This window comes from Rhea americana, unplaced genomic scaffold (assembly GCF_003343005.1).
Source record: "Rhea americana isolate MKP2758 unplaced genomic scaffold, rheAme1 scaffold_160, whole genome shotgun sequence".
Classification (NCBI taxonomy): domain Eukaryota; kingdom Metazoa; phylum Chordata; class Aves; order Rheiformes; family Rheidae; genus Rhea; species Rhea americana.
The window spans coordinates 1,930,869-1,945,655 of record NW_028185706.1 but is presented as its reverse complement, the minus strand read 5'-3'; the positions used below and the strand labels follow the sequence as shown (position 1 = coordinate 1,945,655).

Genomic DNA, 14,787 nt, shown 5'->3' with positions numbered 1-14,787 from the left:
TTGAACTTCTAGTGGCTTGGAAAGTAAATCAGTCTTCCTGAAATCCTGAAATTTCAGAGACTCCTTTTCTCTTCCTCCCTCTGTAAATCAGGAATTGATTGCAGTTAAGTCAGTTCATTAAATGAAAATCTATACTTGAGGATTTAAAAATTAGGAAAACTTAACTGCAGTGATTTTTCATAAAAGCGTGAAACTTGCTTTCAATCACTATATTTAAAAGTGCTTCTGGCTAGTATATGTGGTGGGGGAACTGAAGCAGAGCCAGGCTGAGGGAATGTGTGTGCAGAATGCTAGGCCTTAGCATTGCAGCGGTATGGAAGCTGTGAGGAAAGGCAGCAGTCTGATAAGAATGGTAGGTGACCTGCAGCCTGCTATGGAGTACCATGTGTTGCTGCTAGGACTATAGTAAAAGGGAAAGGCTCCATAACAGGACTGTGTTGTTCCATTGCTCCGCTGTCATCAGGAAAGGATTTCTATCTCATTCTGTTCTAAAATTCCCTCTCTTTGCATCATTCCTCATTGCCTCACCAAGTAACAGTGCTGAAATCAGTATTTTTGTCATACATTTTGTCAGCTGCATGATAGGGTTCAAAAGAGAAATGTGAATTTTGTGGTGGAGCTGGGCGGTCAAGGTACAAGTAACRTCAAAAATTGTATTTGTGTGTGTAGGTTCAAGAACAGTGCTAGAAAAGGAATATTTGTTAATTTTAGTAAGTGATTATAAAACCCTCAAGAATTAATAGCATTAAAGCAACTCCCTACATAATGAGAAAACTTTCAATTTGTTATGTGAGTTTACTTTTAGAATTATTGATCAAAAGCTTTGATACTGGAGTCCACTGTGTGCTTAGAGAGTTGACAAACTCTGGATATTAGAAATGAAAGCAGCCCAATGGATGTTTGCAGAAGAATTGAAAGAGGAGGGTGGAGCGAATGGTTTTGCAGAAGGACAATATAGTATGGCCTGGGGAAGCTGATCTGAAGAAGAGTAGAAATAAGAAGTCACAGCAATTAAGAGTATGAAGCTTTRCTTCTGCCCTTGCAGTAATTGAGAGCTAGCAGGGTGTATCACTGCATAAGCAGGTGGAGTTTTAGAAGTAATTTTAAGTMGGTTACTTTGTTTCTGTAGATGGTTGGTCCTTTAAAAAAATGTATGTTAAAAGGATGTCTTCTRTTGTATTCATTTCTTCCCATATAAAGTTCTCTGGGAAAACAGAAAGAAATTTGGGTTAAAAAAGGTCTGGTTTATGGTAATGGGGTAAAATTTTTGAAAGCTGTATGATGTTTCTAATCTTAAAAAAAGTCATTTTTTTAAATATAGCATAAGTGTAAACTTTTTACGTTAAAATTGAAGTCCTGTGAAGTAGCATAAATTTTGGTCTCRCTTGTATGTGACAGGAACAAATGAGAACTGCATGTCAGTGTTGAATTTTATGTGTAAAATAAACTTGTGCGTTTCAGCATTGTTGTATTAAATAGAGAAACAAGCAGCTCACTTTAAGACCCAAAGTTGAGATGCAAATGCTGAAACTTTTCTAGAGAGGTAGAGGTTGAGTCTCACAGYACAATCAGGAAGGGCAAGTTTTGATAATTTATATTTCTGTCTTAGGAGTAGAAAGCAGGAGTGAAATAAACTTGGTACATCRAAATGGTATAAATTGAGTTTCATAGAACAGCTAGGAGATTTTGTTGAACTGGAATCTGTTTCAGTGTAGGATCCCTCACTACTGAACACTTGGTGTTTACAGACCTACAGTGTATGATGAAAAGAACAGGACTGTTTAATAGAGTATGGTTAAAAAGTCATTCAAACAGCCTTTTATTTATAAGGTTGGATGCCTAATTTAAGCAAAAGTGGGTAAAGAGATCCTTGAAGTGCTTGAATATTCATCTGCTYAGGATAATAATCTATTCCCATTGAGGTCAATGGGAGTTACATCACTGAATGTAGCAAGAGCCAGGATTTCACCTGTGTTTCCAGCCTAACTTAATGTTGGTTCTTCCTACTAAATCATGATAGATATGTTGAAGTATCTTGTTATCTCATTTGTCTTAGAAACCCTTGAAAATTATGCAATGTTGGTTTAACCATTCCTTACAGTGTGTATTTGTCTAAGGAATTAATCCAATATCCATTTACAGCATGCTTCATTAGCAGCACTCAGTATTTATGAAATACTGTGATTTCAATCAAACTGGAGTTTTGCAGTTGACTTAAATGGAAGTTACTCAGTTGGTAAAAACAGTTTCTAGTCTTTCAAGCTTAAAAGGTGCAAATGAAGAATTTATTTTAGGCTTTTAAGTATGCTCATATAAACTGAGGATGTTTATAATGCTGTATAATGGGTATTGCTGTATAATGGTTATTGAGTTTAAATATTTACTTAATATGTATGACATACAACTTTGTCACCTGCTTTTTGTTGTCCTTGTTCTGTAGTACTTGTACATACAGAGTGGTACAGCTGTTGAAAAAAAGAAATAGGGAATGGAACTGTTCAGATTATTCTTCCTTAAATTTTGGGCAGTGTAAATGTCAAACAGTTCCTTCAGTCTACAACCTGAAGGACGTTTTGCATCTTCAAAATGATGTGTGAAAATCCTGAGTTGTATTTAACACTTACATTTCAGTAAATGGTATTTCTGTAAGTATGAATGTTTATGTTTAAAAAAAATGACAAGTCTGTTCTGAAGATGACAACAGCTATTGTAATTTGATACGGTATGTATTTAGGAATAAGCAGCATCATACTAATTTGTTCCCTTCTGATCTTTTTTTTGATCTGACAGTGTCAGAAACAGTCTGTAGTCTCTCTTCCTTTCTGTAGAGTCTCTTGTGTTTTGCTGGCAGTTAATTTTTCCCATGTGTTAGCACTTAGGCACATGAGTGAGTTACAGGGAGCAAGAAGTTATTGTGTGCCAGCTTATTCGTGGTAACTATTTCTATGYTTTTAGCTTGTGGCATGTGTATGATCTGCTTTTGTAACCTTTAAAGAGAAGACCTGTTTATATACCCAGAGCTTTACTTTGATCTTAATATGCTCTCTTTTGTCCAGAGAGCATTTTGAAAGCATGTATGTTTTACCATAACAAAAGCCTCTGTTACTTTCTGTATAACAAAAGCTATTTAGGACTTGTATTTTCTGGTTTTGGAAAGCAGTTCTAATTCTCAGGCCTTTGTATCACTCTTTGTAATTTTAATTTACTTTGAAGGTTGTCATCTATCCCATCATCTTTGTCTTCAGAATAACAATTTCCCATTCCAAAACCCATTTACTGCTCGCCTTCCCCCCAGTCCATTGGGCTGGCTGTGTGTGAAAATATTGTGACAGGAGGTAAACACCCTTAAATTTAGCACAATCTTTCTTAAAGAGGCAGGATTCCTTTTTAGATTATTTTAAGATCAAAATTCTTAAGATTGATCATGAGCTGTTAAACTTCCATCAAGCCAGTGAAACCATTATTTGGGATAACATCTCATGTGGAAGAGAGAATGCTAATTCTTAAAGTCTCTGGTTATGGTCAAGATAGGTCTGTGCTGGCATATGATCAGTCATTAAAAATTGCTTGATGGTTTTTAAATGAAGACAGCAAGTATAGTAACGGTGTATGCCAAAAGCATAAACRAATGTGCTGGGGAACATAATAGTTGGCTTACTTGTCGAAGAAAGTTTGTTTCAAATTCAAGAGAAATAGCATAAGTGGTTTTCTGAAAACTTATGTTTCAGCTGTATAAGAAGTGGAATTTCTTTGCCTTTTATAATAAGTGCATAGTATCATGCTGAGTCAAACTCTTGCATGMATTTATCCATATGCAAATTGTTGAACTCCTCAGTACTTCTGTTAAAAGCAGTATTGAATCAACTCCTGTCACTAGACAGTATTTTTTCTGGAGTTTTTTGTTGCATGTTACTCTCTGAATTTCAGTTAGGTTCTGGTGATCTGCTCTTGTTTGATAAATGCTAAGACGGGAGCTGCTTGTATGGTTCATATAGGTTTTTTTAAAGCTGATTTCAGAGTGTTTTAAATTATCATTCCAGTGGTTTGTTCTCTGTGTGTGTTTGTGTGTGAGTGATGYCTTGCCATTCTTTCTCTTTCTGAGGACCAAGAGAACAATTGTTACTACCACTTGCATCTGTCTGAATCTTGTCTTCTGTTTTTTTTTTAAAAAAAAAGAAAAGAAAAAACAAGAAGAAGTAGGGCTATTAAATATGTAAGCACTCCAGCCAGTTGCTTTCTTATGTTCTGAAGTATCTTGGTTGACTTAAATCTTCATTAAAATTGACAGACTTAATGCAGTAGCAATTGGAGACTATGTAAGAATGCTTGGAAGATAGTAGAAACAATTTAGATAGGAGGGTGCTTACAGTTTGCTGTTGTTCTGTGGAGCCTTGTCACAGAATGTTTGTGACGGATGTTATTGGATCAGTATTGGCTTTTCTGATTTTCTGAACAGATTTATTAAGGTCAACTGCTGGCCACCTGGAGTGGGAGAAGAAACTAACAGAACTAACAGTCTGTTATTGGATGGAATATAGCTTTTTCAGAAGTACTTCTGCTATTGCARTAAACCACTTTAAAAGTCTAAATATGTAGTATAACCTAGATAACTTTGTAAACTGCATTGTTTTATAAATAAAAATCGTTATCGATTGTTATCACTATCTAGTATTACTTCTCAGATGTGATCTTTCCTCAAGCTAGCAAGGAATTAATCTTATATACATAATATTTTAATGAGAAAAACTTAAAATCTCTTATTTCAAAAAGAAATGGAGATTTACTTGGACTGGTGGTGGACTGATGTGTRTGGGTCCCCCTCTTCCTGCTAAGTAGGACGGTTATTTTTGAAGTTTTAACTTAACTAGGCATGACTGATTGGAGAAAGACTTACATTAACAACTTTAGCCCCTACTGCATGTTTTTTTTACYTGTTGATCACATGAGGAGTTGCAGTATATTTAAATATTGTTCATGTGGATATCCTGGTTGTCAGATAGGCCATGCACAATTTGCAGGATAGTTCACCTGGAAGTGGAAATTCAGCAGAAGTTCAGCTCCTTGTCTTCATTGCCCCCTTGCAGACCTTCTGACTTCTGAAGTGGAGAGATTGAGTATTAATGTTAGAGCAGGACTGACCAGTGAGCCTTCTGCACCTTTAATTCTTTGTCAAGTCTTTATTTTGGTATGTGGTATGGACTTCTTTGTAGCTTAATACGTGAGMGAATGGCCTTCTATTTGGTTGTCTTCCAAACCTTGCCTCCAAGTGAACAAACCTACACAACACACTGTTGTATAGGTAGCTGATAAACTTCTGAGATAGATAATGATGTTCTATCTGATTTGGAAAATCTGAGCTCTGTTTAGTAGAAACATGCAAAAAAAGCTTACTTAGCCCCTTGCAGATTTACAGCAGTAGCTGTAGACTTTGGGGGGGTCACAGGTAACTTGAAAATACATGTTGTTGTACAATGGGGGAAAAAACAGTGTATCAAGAAATAGCATTTGCTCTCTATGTGCCAAAGTTTTTCTATATGAAAAAATGAAAATACTGGTGACAAGCTTCCTTGGGACAGTAGCCCCACAAATTTCTGTTGGGCTGTTGATCCACCAGCTGCTAGAATTGTGTTAACTTCTCATGTGGGCATAAGAACATTTTGGACTTTCAGCACAAACGAGTATACTCTGAACTTTTACATATGGTCAACGTTTTTATTTTTAAAAAAAAAAAAGGAATCTAAAGCTGCTTTCCAAAAAAACCAGAAATGTGTTATTCAAAAAAGCAACTAACTTCACTGCATGGTTAGGATTTTCCAGTTGCTGCATACCTTTAAGGTTGGATGGTATGGTTCCAAAAAAGACAGTAAACTAACTGCTTGCTGCAGCTGAAAGAGAAGTCTGCTCCCGTCGCTAACCGAGGGCCAGACCTCATGCTCATCAGAGCCTTCCAGAAGCCATTTAAACTCACTAATAGGGCTATGTTATTGAGTTAAAGCAGCTCACAGAAGAGTCTGACAAGTTCCAGAGCCAGTGTGAGGGATGGATGTGACTGGGAGCAGAGGAGGGAAAGGGAGGAGTAAATGAGTGAGGTTGGGGGAGGGAAGGAGAGACGCATGATGATTGAGACAGCTTCCTTTTAGTGCCAGCCAGCTATTTAGCYGCCCGTTAATCTGCAAATGTACAATCTGTAAACCTGGAAATACATTCTGTCCCATGCTGTAACATTAACTGTATCAAATACTCTTTTTCTTAACAGTGCTTTAACATGCTTATAATGTAAATGCTGACAGTCTAGCCTTTCAGCTGCTGTAAGAGATCAAGGCAGTAATGCACATGGGAACTCCACAGGATAAAAACAAATCTTAGATTTAGGTCAGGCAGTACTGCCTATGCTTGATTTATATTGGGTAGACCAGAGTTTATCCAGACCCTTTCCTGGCTAACAGTATCTCTGAAGAGAGCAGGCTGTGCAACAGTACTGATAACTTGCAGAAATGAAGAGAGAAGAAATACTTGATGCCCCAGAGTACGTGTACTCCTCTCTTCGAATCAGTGTCAGGTTTTTATTCTGCTCCAGCAGATCCTTCCAGTGTTGAATACAGCTACATGTAACACAGTAAGTGTAGCTGGAATATAAACACTACCTGCTAAACTTTAAACTGTGGAGTATGATGTAACTATGCCGTTTCTTGTCATTCTTCTGTATTTCAAGTTGTCAGGTAATTATGTAGAAGTGTAGGATTGACCACYAGGTTAAATTTAGTGTAGGGGTGGTTGCATTTTAGGGTGATTYCTTTCTATTCTCAAACATCATTGTCCTCCAAGTGTTTAAAAAGGCTGTATGTGGACTGTTTTAGGGGGATTTCAGAAGAAAATTTTATGGTTGTTTCTGAGAGATTAGCATCTCTATGGAGTAGCATCTTCAGGAATAAGTAGAACTCTTCAATTAGAGGTATTTTGTGTATGTATATGTATGTGTGTCTGTGTGTGTGTGTCACACACACACTTGTTACAAATGTATGAGAGGCTGTTTGTTTTGGAGAGAAGGGTWTATTTTTCTCCTCTCTCCTCTCTGAATTGTGTAGTTGAGAGAAGAGAATTTTTATAGACTTGAAATCCAGTTTCTGCTAATGAAGCAGAGATTACATTAAATATTTCAGCTTGGTAYGGTAGATCTTGGATAAGCAGTTCTTTTGAGAAAGAAGTATTCATCTTTTCCCTGCGGAAGCAATGCTTATAAACATATGYGATAGATATACAGAGGGAAGAGGGCATTGGAGTCTCACAGTTGTGGTGTTTGCATTTCCAGTTGTAYATTAGTGAAGTAGCTCTGTGATTTGTGAAATCTTTCTTTCCTCCATCTATATCTTGGTTTAGTCCTTCTCAAAAAAAAAAAAAAAAATTCTTAACTAGTTACTCCATACTCAGAGCTGAATTAATAACTTGTAAGTTTGAAAGCATTTGATTTAGAGAAAAGTCTGTAAGTTTTAATGCTTAGTGACTTCTTCTGTACACGAGGAACTTCTGAGTCAAATTGTTTGTGATGTTTTTATCGTTTGATATTATGGTTGCTGTTTATAATGACTAGATTTTTGTAGATACTGGAAATAGTTGGCTGAGATTTTAAATGCTGTAAAGCACGAGGATCAAATAAATATATTTCTAACTGATGCAAATAGTTCAAGTTTCCATTGTGGAAATGACAAAAGGCAATGAAAATCCTTAGAAAGCATTAAGGATGGATTGCAACTTACAATGATTTTTTGTTGTTGATGTATTGAAATTTTTGACTTCAGGGTTTCWTATCATTATATCTGATTAATAACTACCTTTTTGTGGTTATTAATTTCATTACCACCTTCCTAAGGACCTCAGATCAGCTGATGAACAACCTTTCAAAGAATGTAACAAWGGATTTAAAGAATTTTAAGTCATGCTTCTGTTGGGCAGCCTCTGGAAAATTGAATTAAGAGGCAATTCGATTTTGATCACCTGGTTCAGGTGGTGTCTAGAGTGTTTTGTGGGTGCATGTGGGTTTTTCTGTGTGTGTAAATCTTGAAGCTCTCCTGAATAGGATTAAATGCATTTGCTCCCTTTTTTTGTGTGTCCTCATGCTTGTGTATGGGGGGGGGAGGGGTTGTGTTGGTTTTGTTTTTTGTTCATTTTTTCTTTTTTTAATGGACTTTTCCAATAACATACAGAGAGTTAGGAACAGGCTGATGGCAGAACTCAGGGTTTGGATTGTGTTTTCATTTCCAAATACAGCCTGTGAGCAGGGTTATTTTATTGCAGCGTCCACTGTCTACTCTGACGTTGACTTTTGTGGTCCTCGAGGTGTTTATAGTATTTGAAAAAAAGCAGTTATCTTGAACATCAGCTGTATGGTGTAAGTCTTGATAAATTTAAAATGTTTTAAAAAGTCATGCTGCAGTTGTTACGCTACTAAAACTAAAAGTCTCTGGTGTTGATGCAATTATAGTGGCATAGTTTATTTTATTCATAGAACTGGAATAAACTGCTGCAGTGTAGAGTTGTCTAGCTTCAGTTGTGCTGGGATAGTTAAGTAAAACATAGTTCAAGACAAGGCCAAAACAGTCAAGTACTCTGACAAATAAAATTTCCCAAATCACTTGATGGTTTCCATGGTACCTCTCAACATTCCTGAGATAAATGCACTGTATGTCAAGTAGGGATTGAGGATGAAGACAGGTAGTGATGATAAGGCAGAACTAGATTTCTGTTACTTTATTTGTGATGGCTGCACTTAACTTTTCTCTCTTGTAAATGTCTTTATTTTATGATTTCCCCTTAAGTATGGATGAATGCATAGAAGAAAGTAGCTTTAATAATATCATTTAAAAGAATTTTTTTARCAAAACTAATTAATGGGCAAGTTTTTCTTTTGAGAAAACATGTCTAATTGAGATAGATCGGATTACTAATGAGATGGAGAGGTGATGTGTGGCTGGAGAGATGCAGTATCCGATGCTCTAATGTCTAAACAAAAGTGACTAAATACAGGCTTTTCTTTGAGTTTGCTTGCTTTTAACCTTAAGTCGTTAGTTTTTAACTGGTACTGGAAGTATACAGATGATGCCTTCTAGYTCTTAAAACATCTAGGCAGACTTTTTTGGTCAATGAAACTTCAGTTTTTTGATCATCAAATAAATACACTGTGTCAGTTACCTCTCTCTACTGGATTTTTGTAATTTGAGGTTTTTGGTGAGGAAAAAATAAAAGTAAACTTGACTTCTGTTTGAAGATAGCTATCATCTGCTTTGGGTTAGTGCCCCCCCCCCMMAAAAAAAATCCTATGTTGGTTCCTTAAATTAGGCTTTTTGGATTTTATCCTCAGCATGTCATTGTGTTATTACTGTGTTGCTATGATACAGTACTTACTCATGCAATCCAATGTAGAATGTTAGAAGATCTGAGTTAAAATGTTATGTAACTTAAGAATGTTTTTACAGCTGCTGTTCATTATTTTGCAGGGTGTAACAATTCGTGTCCTCGATACCATGCGATTTGTAGTTATCTGAGTGAAATAGGGTTTTACAAGGTTTTTATTCAAAAGATAAATCATTAAAATTGCAGAATTAACATTCAGTAGTATGAATTGTTCTTTGAGGGAGTAGTAATTGCTGCCTTTTCAAAAGCTCACTGAAGTTTTTGTGCTCAGTTAATAATAGGATCATAATTGTCAGATGGCAATAGGGAATAAATACAAATATTCTGGTATTCAAACTTTGAGGGCAGAGTGAGCAGCTGGAAATACAATGGAGGTGTTTCAGTCCATTTTAGCGATTATTTTTTGCTTATACAGAAACTAAAGAGTTCTTGCAGATAATTACTGAATATTAAAATCACTGTAAACTGCTGTTTCAGCCACTAAATGGAAGATGTCTTGGTAAGAAACTTGAGGAAGTGACATTATCAAAGAGTGGTTGAGCTGTTAAACTTACAAATTTAATATGAACTCTAAAACAGCAAAGAGAAGCCTGAGGTCTTTGGATATTCAGAGTTAAAGCTGAGACTTAACATCTTCAATACTAAGTGTTGCAAGGCAACTTGTCCTTTTCTTGTCTTACGAATTTCCTTATGACAAAACAGCAGTAATAATAGGAATACTGGAATGAATGACTGAAGTTAAGAGATTAGACTGAAAGAGTCTGGCTATGGACAGATCTGAAAGCTCTTCTCWGGGAAAGCATGCCTAGTCCTAGTTAAAATTGGAAACAAAAATTTTTCACCACAACAAATGATATCCCAACAAACTGATAGATGAGTTGATGCTACGTTTCCCGAGTGGCTTAGAACAACCCCCACAGGCAACTCAAAACAAAAATGAAGGGTACTTGGGTTCTCTGAGTTCATACTAAGTAGTATGCCATTAAGCTGATTTCTCAGTTAAAACCACGTCTTTTGTTGTGATCCTGCAACTTTTGAACGGTTGTATTTTGGTTATATTTTAAAAACTTACTACGTTTTTGAAGTATACAGTAGTTAATAATCCATCTGCTATAGATCTAATGTGAAATACTAATGGAGGAATCTTGTTTATCAGGTTTTAGATGGACTACACTTTAAAATAGAAGCACTGAGTTACAGGCAAACATTTTTGCCTCATAGATCAAAAAAGCTGGACAATGCTACAAGACTAGGATTGTTGACTGAGGCATGAAAATACAGGATTAATCCTTTTTAAATATTAAAGTTGATTCTTAAGAGAAACATTTATCACATGATGTCAAAAGTAGATGAAGTATTTTGCATTGGGGTAAAAAGATAAGGTTCCTTCCAAGCAGATTTTGCAGCTTTTAAGCAGGTTATGTAATGAAGTATTAGGGAACAGAATGAGACAAATCGGATGAATGAAAAGTTAGAATGATGCACTGTTTCTGTATGTGCTTCTTTTTTTTAATGAGGGTGAGTTGGTATTTATTGTACATGYACATGTTTTACCTAAAATTGCTAGTTTTCTATTAACATTTACTGCCATATATTTACTCAGAATTAAATGTTGAGTCTTATGTTCTAATATACTTAAATGGGCATTTGTTTTCAGTTGTGACGGTATTGCTTGCTAATTTGCTGCCAGACAAAATGCTATCCTTGCATTAAAAGGGTGATAACAGGTTATGCAAATTTTAGTCAACCAAACAGACTTAGAAATCCCAATTATATTTCTGCAGACTTAAGTCACTTTCCCCCCGCTTTTATAGATGCCACCTCCAATGAACAGCAAGATCTCTTTTGTCAGAAGTTGCAGCAGTGTTGTGTACTCTTTGACTTCATGGACTCTGTTTCAGACCTGAAAAGCAAAGAAATTAAGAGAGCAACCCTGAATGAACTGGTTGAATATGTTTCAACAAATCGTGGAGTGATTGTTGAATCAGCCTATGCTGACATAGTAAAAATGGTAAGTAGAGTCTGGAATTCAGTACACTTTTTAAATTTGAACAAAACATTTTCAATAGTTTACAGTTGTGATAGCATCTAACTCAGCATTGCTGTGAGTAAATCTGCTTATAAAATGTAGCATYGATACAGTAATAATAACTTGGCTACAGGATTGTTTAGAAAGACTTGTAAAAAAAAAAAAAAAAAGACCATTTGTAAGTCTTTAATTATTAGCTGGAATACAATGCATGCAGGATGATGAAAATTGAAGAACTGGTATAATGTGGACACTTGCATTCTGGATAAGCTTTGAAGTCATGCTCATTCAGAAAATGGAAATATTTCAGTGCTGCCTGTCTTTGTTTATTTGAGAATAGCAGTGGAATGAAGGGCTAAGTTCTCTGGGAAAGATGCTTGTGGATAATAGTGTCAACAGAAAGGTTTATCAGTGTAAGAAGCTGACTCTACTTTGTAAATACTTTACATGGCTCTTTGTCACTGTTTGGGCCTTGGAGCACTGTGCTTGAGTAGTGTAAGTGGTTTGCTCAAGCTGTAAACCACAGAGTGAGTTGTACTGTACAATTTCTACAAATGGCTTGTTGAATAAGCACCGAAGTATTTGTGGTCATTATCTGCTGACTTTCGTTGGCTTTTGTTACTCGTTCTCAAATGTTACATAAGTGGTGTTTTATATATACCTTTATTCCATGTGCAGGAAACATAACTGAAGGTTATGTTTCAATATTGCCCATATTCATATTTCAATATGGTCAATATTGCCCATACTGACTTGTCTAGAGAGTTGAAAGGTGAAAAGCAATGTGTTTAGGGCCCTTGCATTTAAGCAAAAGGTTCTCTAAACTTTGGTTTGTGCACACAACGCTGACTTTAAAGTTAGCTGTTGGGGATGTAGGCAGACCAGTTTCAATCATGTGGCCTTGCAGCTCTTTTATAGTAATGGTTCTCTGTATGGTGGAATCTGATGTTGTTGTGGGCAGCTGATATGCAAGGTTTTGTCTTTTCTCTCAATTAGTGTAGAAATCTTTTAACATTATACTGAAAGGGTTATTGAAAAACCTTTAATTATTTATTTTGGCTGTTTCACTAGCCACATTTAACAAGCTTTACAAAAAATCTAGGGCACAGTCCATTTTTAAAAGGAGCTGTGTTTTTTTTTTGTCGTGAATGTCCTTTACTCAAAAACATTAAGGACAGAGTGCATCCCCCTATTCCTTGTTTTGTTGAGGGGTGTTGGTTTTGTTTCCCCGTCTCTCCCCCGCCACTGCTGATGGCAGTCTTTTCTTACTCTGTCTTCTCCAGCTTCTTTTTGAGAAGCATATACTATCATGCTTACTGAAGGGGGAAGATTTTCTTTTCTACTGAAGTTGTTTACTCTTTCTGGAGCTAAGGTGTTGTGCTGTTCTTTGAGGTTATTGCTGTGCAAGTGATTAGGCTCTGTGGATGCTTATTTTTCTCTCCATCAGATTTACATCTCCTTTTTCTCCCCTAAAAAGACAGAAAGTGAAGAAGGCCTTAAATGCTCAGTGAGAGCTTTTTCAGAGCTTGAGACAAAAGATCTCTCCAAGTCTGAATAGTATTTCTTGTCTCCCTGGCAACTGGCAGCAGACAAGATCTTTGCTCTGAATTGGGACTAAGTACCAGCCTTCAGGAAGTACTTGGGATGGTTCTCTCTCTCCAAACAACATGTGTGTCAGTTTTGAGGATTTCCTTTGTAGCAAAACCCCCAAGAGACTTAAGTTATTTTTTTCTTGTACTGTTTCTTTTTTCTCTTCAATTAAAGCATTTTAGCATTCTGCAGGGTTTGAAGGATGGTGTATTTGAGGGGAAAGATTGAGAAATCAACCCTAGTGAAACCCGACTCCCATTTGACTTGTAGTCAAGGTTGAACTGATTACATGGAGGTTCCCTTAAAAAAGCCAGAGTAGAATCAGCAGCAGGAACGGAGCTAATTTCTTTCCAAAGCCCCTTGTCTTTCCTTAGGCCTGGGACTCCTTTCCTTCAGTTTGCAGAGGAAGCAGCACAGTTTCGTTGGAGTCGCCTGAGTCTTGGGGAGGCAAATTCAACAATCCCTTACAGATATCAAGAAGAAAAATATTGTTGTACCTGACCAGTGCATAGGCAAGGTCTTTGCAGGTGAGGAGGTCTCCTAGCATTCCTTCCATTCACATGGTCTCTGTAACCATGACAGCTGCTGAGCTGATACTGTACAATCATGTCTAGTGTAGTTGTCCCTACTTTGCTATGATCCAAAAGTAGGAAGCACTGGTTGAAATGGTGAAAGTACCTTTCCTGCCACCAAGGATGGAACCAGGTCATAAAGAATACATTTTTGTGTAGGCAGATGTGCAGGATACATGCTGTAGGTTTTGTTTGTTTGTTTTGTCCCAAACCACTTGATTGTCCTATAATACTTTTGCCAAAATGTTTGAACTAAGAACTAGGGAAGATTGTTGCTTACAAATAGTTTTTGGAGGGGTAGCCACGGTCTGCGCACCTCCTATACAATGTGTATATATCTAATTCAAAGTTCTGAGGCTATCAGCAAATTAAGGTTTGGCATTACAAATATTTACCTCTATAAAAGCTTTCTGGGAAGTTAGGAAGCTCTAGCCTTTATCAGGTTTGGGAGCAAAAAAGAAATGTTCCTCCAGTACACTCTACTCCTCCATCTCCTTGTGCTTGCCAATCTATTCTAATACCAACCATCATTTAAAATCTATTGTCAGTGATTTTCCTAGCAACCTGCACAAGCTGTGGAATTCTGAACTTTGAGAAACTTGCCTGCAGGTGTCCATATCTGCATGCTCAGAAACTGAAATTGAATCTGGTATTTCTCCAAATGTTTAGTTCCTTGGAAACATATACAGACTGTGAGGGATTCTTTCATTAAAACAAAACAAAAACTCCAGAAAAGCTGCATATTAATATGTTAACTGTTCTTCAAATGATTCAGCCTAGAAGTTGCACATATTAAGATGTTGCTTTCTCCAGACTTTGAGGTTTAGAAAACTAATGCTGAGTTTCTTTGTAAAAATTGTCGAACTCTAAAAGTCTTTTATGACTTGTATTTCTTGATCCACTGTTTTGGGGCAAGACTCCACTTATAAATGAAAATGGATGTTTTTAAATAGTATGAAAGGATATTAAAAAAAGAATTTGCCTGTAGAACAATAGTGGGGTTTTTAACCCAAAAAACATTTTCAAAAAATACTATTAGCAAGATGTTAGTAGAAGCAGATGAGACAGAGAGCAAAATTATTTCAAACGCAGTGAASTAATTGAACCAATTCTTTACGGAGACTGGCTAATACAGAAAATGGTATACATTTTGTTCTAACTTTCAGATTCCTAAGGAGACCAGTAGTG

General features: G+C 36.5%; 1 protein-coding gene across 1 annotated transcript in view; it reads left to right on the top strand.

Moving 5' to 3' along the window:
• PPP2R5A (protein phosphatase 2 regulatory subunit B'alpha) overlaps positions 1 to 14,787 on the top strand; it is a 47,595-nt gene that overhangs the window by 7,102 nt on the left and 25,706 nt on the right. The window contains exon 2 of the mRNA XM_085300143.1: positions 11,223 to 11,419. Coding sequence (XP_085156269.1) covers positions 11,223 to 11,419 — 197 coding nt within the window. The remainder of the gene's footprint in view (positions 1 to 11,222; positions 11,420 to 14,787) is intronic.